General features: G+C 39.6%; 1 protein-coding gene across 2 annotated transcripts in view; it reads right to left on the bottom strand.

Moving 5' to 3' along the window:
• cdh16 (cadherin 16, KSP-cadherin) overlaps positions 1-7,655 on the bottom strand; it is a 78,737-nt gene that overhangs the window by 70,621 nt on the left and 461 nt on the right. For both annotated transcript variants that reach the window (XM_061975349.1, XM_061975350.1), the window contains exon 3: positions 7,611-7,655. This exon is cut by the window's right edge and continues 51 nt beyond it. In XM_061975349.1, the coding sequence (XP_061831333.1) occupies positions 7,611-7,655 (45 nt within the window). The remainder of the gene's footprint in view (positions 1-7,610) is intronic.

Consider the following 7,655-nt stretch of genomic DNA (forward strand, 5'->3'; position numbering starts at 1 on the left):
ATCTGGCTCCTCTCCATGTGGAGGAGCAGCGGCTTTTACTTTGAGCTCCTCCCGAATGGCAGAGCTTCTCACCACCCGGCGGAGGAAACTCATTTTGGACGCTTGTACCCGTGATCTTGTCCTTTCGGTCATAACCCAAAGCTCATGACCATAGGTGAGGATGGGAACTTAGATCGACCGGTAAATTGAGAGCGTTGCCTTCCGGCTCAGCTCCTTCTTCACCACAACGGATCGATACAGCGTCCGCATTACTGAAGACGCCGCACCGATCCGCCTGTCGATCTCACGATCCACTCTTTCCTCACTCGTGAACAAGACTCCGAGGTACTTGAACTCCTCCACTTGGGACAAGGTCTCCTCCCCAACCCGGAGATGGCACTCCACCCTTTTCCGGGCGAGAACCATGGACTCTGACTTGGAGGTGCTGATTCTCATCCCAGTCGCTTCACACTCGGTTGCGAACCGATCCAGTGAGAGCTGGAGATCCTGGCCAGATGAAGCCATCAGGACCACATCATCTGCAAAAAGCAGAGACCTAATCCTGCAGCCACCAAACCGGATCCCCTCAACGCCTTGACTGCGCCTAGAAATTCTGTCCATAAAAGTTATGAACAGAATGGGTGACAAAGGGCAGCCTTGGCAGAGTCCAACCCTCACTGGAAACATGTCCGACTTACTGCCGGCAATGCGGACCAAGCTCTGACACTGATCGTACAGGGAGCGGACCGCCACAATCAGACAGTCCGAAACCCCATACTCTCTGAGCACTCCCCACAGGACTTCCCGAGGGACACGGTCGAATGCCTTCTCCAAGTCCACAATAAAGGAGTCATATTTCTTTTTTTTTATTTTATGTAAAAGACTTCCTTGTGGTCTACATAACATGTAATGGTGGTTCTTTGGTCAAAATGTTGCATGGATGATGTTTTACAGATCATCTTCAAGCCGCTTTCTGACAGTCGCTTCAGGATGCGCCGTTTTGTGGGCGGCCTTATTTACGTGGCTCACCTTCGACGGCGTCTTCTCCCCGTCATCTTTGTTTGAGTGGTGTAGCGTGCAAGGACGGGAGTGGACGAAGTGTCAAAAAATGGAGCTAACTGTTTTAATGACATTCAGAATTTACTTCAATCAATAACGGAGCAGCATCTCCTCATCCCCTGGAAATATATCCCATGAAAAACCGTCTGACCGGAACTTTCTATTAACTAAAGTTCCTTGGGTGAATAATGTAAACTCACTACACCGGTATGTTTTAGCGCTTTCATCATACTTGCCAACCTTGAGACCTCCGATTTCGGGAGGTGGGGGGTGGGGGGGCGTGGTCGGGGGTGGGGCGGGGCATGGCTGGGGTGGGGGGCGTGGTTGGGGGCGTGGTTAAGAGGGGAGGAGTATATTTACAGCTAGAATTCACCAACTCGAGTATTTCATATATATATATATATATATATATATATATATATATATATATATATATATATATATATGTATGAAATACTTGACTTTCAGTGAATTCTAGCTATATATATATATGTATTTATTTTATTATATATATAAATAAAAGAAATACTTGAATTTCAGTGTTCATTTATTTACACATATACACACATATAACACTCATCTACTCATTGTTGTACTTGAAAGTACAATGCAATACAATTCCGGGGCAATGGCACCTATCAAATACACAGTAATGAAAACACAGTTGTTCTACTGACTGTACTGTGTGTTATGAAAGTAGAGTATGTGTGTGTGTGTGGCCCTTTAATAAGTGACAGCATGTGAGGTGAGTGACGTCAGTGAGTGTGTGGGCGAGAGAAGAGAGGGAGCGGTAGCGTGAGTGCGGGGAGGGACTAGTTTGTTTTGTGTTGGATTGGCTGTGTGCAAGCAATCAATAAAGCAAGATTTGCAACTAATCGCTGGACTCATCATTCACCCTAAAGTCGTCTGCTGTGGAGACCCACTGCCGGGTAAGGTGAAGGGTGTTGCCCCGAGCATACATCGGCCCTGGAGAAGTGTCTCCCCTGCGCTCTTCGACTACGGTCTCGTTCTTCTGCTCCGTCTCTTTGTGTGCGCACACTGGACTCAGGTCCGCATGGAGCTGGAGGGGGCGTGGCCTCCAGCTCCGGCTGAATTCCGGGAGATTTTCGAGAGAAAATTTCTTCCGGGAGGTTTTCGGGAGAGGCGCTGAATTTCGGGAGTCTCCCGGAAAATCCGGGAGGGTTGGCAAGTATGGCTTTCATGGTGACTTTACTGACAGATATAAGTAAGAACTTTACACGACTTTATATTAGAAATGGCAACAGCAGAGGATGAATGTCCCATAACAAGAAGATAGAGAAAAAGAAGAAGCTTATCGACTATGGTGTCGGCACGGACTACAATGGCGGATGCATGCAATTTTTCAGGACATATGCAGATCCCAAATACAGATCAGCAGGTACCAGAAGAAAAGAAAAGTTGCTTTTGCATAATATTGCGAAACAAAACGCCAGATAATATGTCTTACCTTATACACACACCATAATAATACTCCTATGTTGAAGCACATCAAGCGGTGCGGCTTCATAGCTTACCAAAGTCATACTAAAACATTTTGATGGATTTTCAATGGAACATATAAAATGTTGGTGTTGTTTACTTGAGTCATATTGCAGTCTACATGTATCTCATTTGTTTGACTGCCATCTACTGGTCACACTTATCTTTACACTATGTACCAAAAAAAATTGCTTCGAGGTCGGTTAGCAAAACCAGAACTATTTCGTACATTAGGCGCACCGGGTTATAAGGCGGGTTTTGAGGGGCAAAAAAAGGATTTTAAGTGCGCCTTATAGTCCGGAAAATACGGTATCTTTTTCTGCACTCACTCACAAAATGTGAACTGTACATATATATTTATCCATAGACAAAGTTGGGTATGGTAACACATTACATTTACCAATTTTATTAACGTATTGTAGAAATTCAGTGATGGGCAAGCTACTTGGAAAATGTAGTAAGCTACAAGGGAAGCTATCCCCAGAGAATCGTAGCAATATATATTGATAATGTATACTTATAACATATATATTAGGGTTGTACGGGGTACCGGTATTAGTATAGTACTATAGTACTAATGAATCCTATTCGGTACTATACTACCTCTAAAAAGTACAACAAACAACAAACGCCATGGGTGGATCCACACCTAACATCCACTGTAACGATACCAAGTACAGGAGCGTATCTAGTCGATACTATGATTACGCCGATATTTTTTGGCATCACACAATCTTCTTTTTTTAAATGTATATTATGTTTATAAAGTCAGGAAATACGTCCCTGTACACATGAGGACTTAATTCCACTTCCAACTACAAAAAACATGTTGTGGTAATTTGTAGAGGATTTTTATACAAACCCCGTTTCCATATGAGTTGGGAAATTGTGTTAGATGTAAATATAAACGGAATACAATGATTTGCAAATCCTTTTCAACCCATATTCAGTTGAATATGCTACAAAGACAAGATATTTGATGTTCAAACTCATAAACTTTTTTTTTTTTTTGCAAATAATAATTAACTTAGAATTTCATGGCTGCAACATGTGCCAAAGTAGTTGGGAAAGGGCATGTTCACCACTGTGTTACATCACCTTTTCTTTTAACAACACTCAATAAAGGATTGGGAACTGAGGAAACTAATTGTTGAAGCTTTGAAAGTGGAATTCTTTCCCATTCTTGTTTATGTAGAGCTTCAGTCGTTCAACAGTCCGGGGTCTCCGCTGTCGTATTTAACGCTTCATAATATGCCACACATTTTCGATGGGAGACAGGTCTGGACTGCAGGCGGGCCAGGAAAGTACCCGCACTCTTTTTTTACGAAACCACGCTGAATGTGGCTTGGAATTGTCTTGCTGAAATAAGCAGGGGCGTCCATGAAAAAGACGGCGCGTAGATTGCAGCATATGTTGTTCCAAAACCTGTATGTACCTTTCAGCATTAATGGTGCCTTCACAGATGTGTAAGTTACCCATGCCTTGGGCACTAATGCACCCCCATACCATCACAGATGCTGGCTTTTGAACTTTGCGTCTATAACAGTCTGGATGGTTCGCCTCCCCTTTGGTCCGGATGACACGATGTCGAATATTTCCAAAAACAATTTGAAATGTGGACTCGTCAGACCACAGAACACTTTTCCACTTTGCATGAGTCCATCTTAGATGATCTCGGGCCCGGAGAAGCAGGCGGCGTTTCTGGATGTTGTTGATAAATGGCTTTGGCTTTGCATAGGAGAGCTTTAACTTGCACTTACAGATGTAGCAATGAACTGTATTTACTGACAGTGGTTTTCTGAAGTGTTCCTGAGCCCATGTGGTGATATCCTTTAGAGATTGATGTTGATTTTTGATACAGTGCCGTCTGAGGGATCGAAGGTCACGATCATTCAATGTTGGTTTTCGGCCATGCCGCTTACGTGGAGTGATTTCTCCAGATTCTCTGAACCTTTTGATGGTATTATGGACCGTAGATGTTGAAATCCCTAAATTTCTTGCAATTGCACTTTGAGAAACGTTGTTCTTAAACTGTTTGACTATTTGCTCACGCAGTTGTGGACAAAGGGGTGTACCTCGCCCCATCCTTTCTTGTAAAAGACTGAACATTCATTGGGAAGCTGTTTTTATACCCAATCATGGCACCCACCTGTTCCCAATTAGCCTGCACACCTGTGGGATGTTCCAAATAAGTGTTTGATGAGCATTCCTCAACTTTATCAGTATTTATTGCCACCTTTCCCAACTTCTTTGTCACGTGTTGCTGGCATCAAATTCTAAAGTTAATGATTATTTGCACAAAAAAAAAATGTTTATCAGTTTGAACATCAAATATGTTGTCTTTGTAGCATATTCAACTGAATATGGGTTGAAAAGGATTTACAAATCATTGTATTCCGTTTATATTTACTTCTAACACAATTTCCCAACTCATATGGAAACGGGGTTTGTATTTTAGCTGCAGAAATGCTAACTTTAGCCCTGTTATAACGTAATAAGTGCATTTTTTGTGGTACATGCCTTTTGGGCTATTACATGATCGATGATCAGCTGTCAGCATATTTACTCGTCCGTGACCACAGCCAATCATAGTCGACCTTTTCCCGTCGCACTTCCAGTGGTATTTTGCCGCGGATGTAAACGGAATAAGCGAACTTGGAGCAGCGAAATAAATGTCAGCCGTGACATGGGATTTATTCTCCGAAGATTAAGCAATTGTTGAGAGCAAAAAGCTAACTCAACGTCGATTGTGTGTCGCCAAAGTCATGTGAAGTACAACACAACAAAATGTGTTTAATCATTTGAAAAAGTACCACCCTAACTGATTATATCCGATTCCTGGGGTGACGATTTGATTTACAATCGATTCTCAGTTTCAAGAACTGTGGAGTGCCTTTCTGAGATATGTACGAGAAAATGATCTCCAGATTAACCCTGATTGAATCACAATTTAAGTGGGGGTGGTTGATGAGCCTTTTGTGTGCTCGTGGGTTGTGATGTCTCTCTAAGGTCATTCAGGAATTCAACTGTCTGCGGTTTCTTACTTTATTATTATTTTGTGTTTGTTTATGTTTTCACTTGTGGGGAGAAAAAGACTGCATTCAATGTTTGCGAGACAAACATGTCATTTTAAATGTGTCTGAAAATCAACCAACAACAAAAAAAAATCGATTCTCCATTCAACACGATCCTCCATTCTCTCAATGCATTATTTGGTATCTGTCAGGCTTGTCACTGACATGTTGGTTATGTTTTAGTTTTTCATCTGTGTTCATACTTGCCAACCTTGAGACCTCTGATTTCGGGAGGTGGGGGGTGGGGGCGTGGTCGGGGGTGGGGCGGGACGTGGTTGGGGGCGTGGTTAAGAGGGGAGGAGTATATTGACAGCTAGAATTCACCAAGTCAAGTATTTCATACATATATATATATATATATATATATATATATATATATATACATCCTAAAAATATGCAAACAAAACTGTGTTTGGATAATTTATACTTCAAACTTGCATAAATAAACATTAAGGAATATAACATAACTTAGCTTCTGAGAGTTTCAAAATGTAATAAATAAAATGCTAAAGTTGTTGATAAACAAGCAATTATTTTAATAATTAAATATGGTCATTTTAAATGAATTATTATGATAATTTAAAATCAATTATTTCAAATATGTTTATTTTAATGTGTAATTCTATGGCTGGATGTAATAAGGAGTCAGGAAAAAATACAAAGAAAAATACAATTAATTTTGATGTTTTTAGCAAAATATAGTAAACATTTATTTATTTTTATTTTTTTATTAATAAATATATTTATTTTTAGGTAAGATAAACATAATAATACAATTTATCTCTAGTCTGGATAATTTAGTTCTTGTCACCCTGTTGTCCTCCCGTCATGAAAAAAGGCTGTCCTCACTCAGGTCCACATGGAGCTGGAGGGGGCGTGGCTTCCAGCTCCGGCTGAAAACCGGGAGATTTTCGGGAGAATATTTGTCCCGGGATGTTTTCGGGAGAGGCGCTGAATTTCGTATGTCTGTGTTTGTGTTTTATTTCCTGTCAACGCTCTTATTTTGGTTGAGTTTCCTGCTTGTCTCCCTGAGCACTGTTTCCCCTCACCTGGGGTTGATTGGCAGCCTGGCCACACCTGGTGTCAATCAGCCGGCTACTACTTATACCTGCCTCGCCCTCCAGTCAGGGCTGGAGTATTGTATGCTGTAGACCAGGGGTCCCTAAACTAGGGCTCGAAGGCCGGATCCGGCCCGCCAGCATCCAAAATCCGGCCCGCGGGAAGTCCCAAATGAAATTATTTATTTTATTTATTTTTTTTAAATTATTTTTTTATTTTTTTATCTGTCCTTTCTAATACATTTTTTACTGTTCGTTACTCTTGGTGTCTCCTAGCCGCTCATGTCTAAAAATGCATTTTTCCATTGATAACGTGACATCAAGTGCGCAATCTTTCAGCCAATTAGTGTGCAAGGAATATATATATATATATATATATATATATATATATATATATATATATATATACATATATATATATATATATATATATATATATATATATATATATATATATATATTTATTTATATATATATATATATATATATATATATATATATATATATATATATATATATATATATATATATATATATATATATATATATATATATTTATTTATTTATATACATTTTTACCGGACAACATGTTATATATATATATATATATATATATATATATATATATATATATATATATATATATATATATATATATATACATATATATATATATATATATATATATATATATATATATATATATATATATATATATATATATATATATATATATATATATATATATATATATATACATTTTTACCGGACAACATGTTGCGGGCCAACAAATCTCAAGCTCTGGGCCACCAATGGCCCCCGTGCCGCACTTTGCGCACCTCTGCTCCAAAGTAACGGTACCCTTACTCGAGTACAATGTTTCAATCAATGGAACACTTTTTTTCTTTTCATATTGTGAAAAAGAAAATGGTCTTCTTACCTTGGCTAAATACCAGGGGAAAATGCCATCGTAGTTCTCAGGCAC

Source organism: Nerophis lumbriciformis, linkage group LG15 (assembly GCF_033978685.3).
Source record: "Nerophis lumbriciformis linkage group LG15, RoL_Nlum_v2.1, whole genome shotgun sequence".
Lineage (NCBI taxonomy): Eukaryota > Metazoa > Chordata > Actinopteri > Syngnathiformes > Syngnathidae > Nerophis > Nerophis lumbriciformis.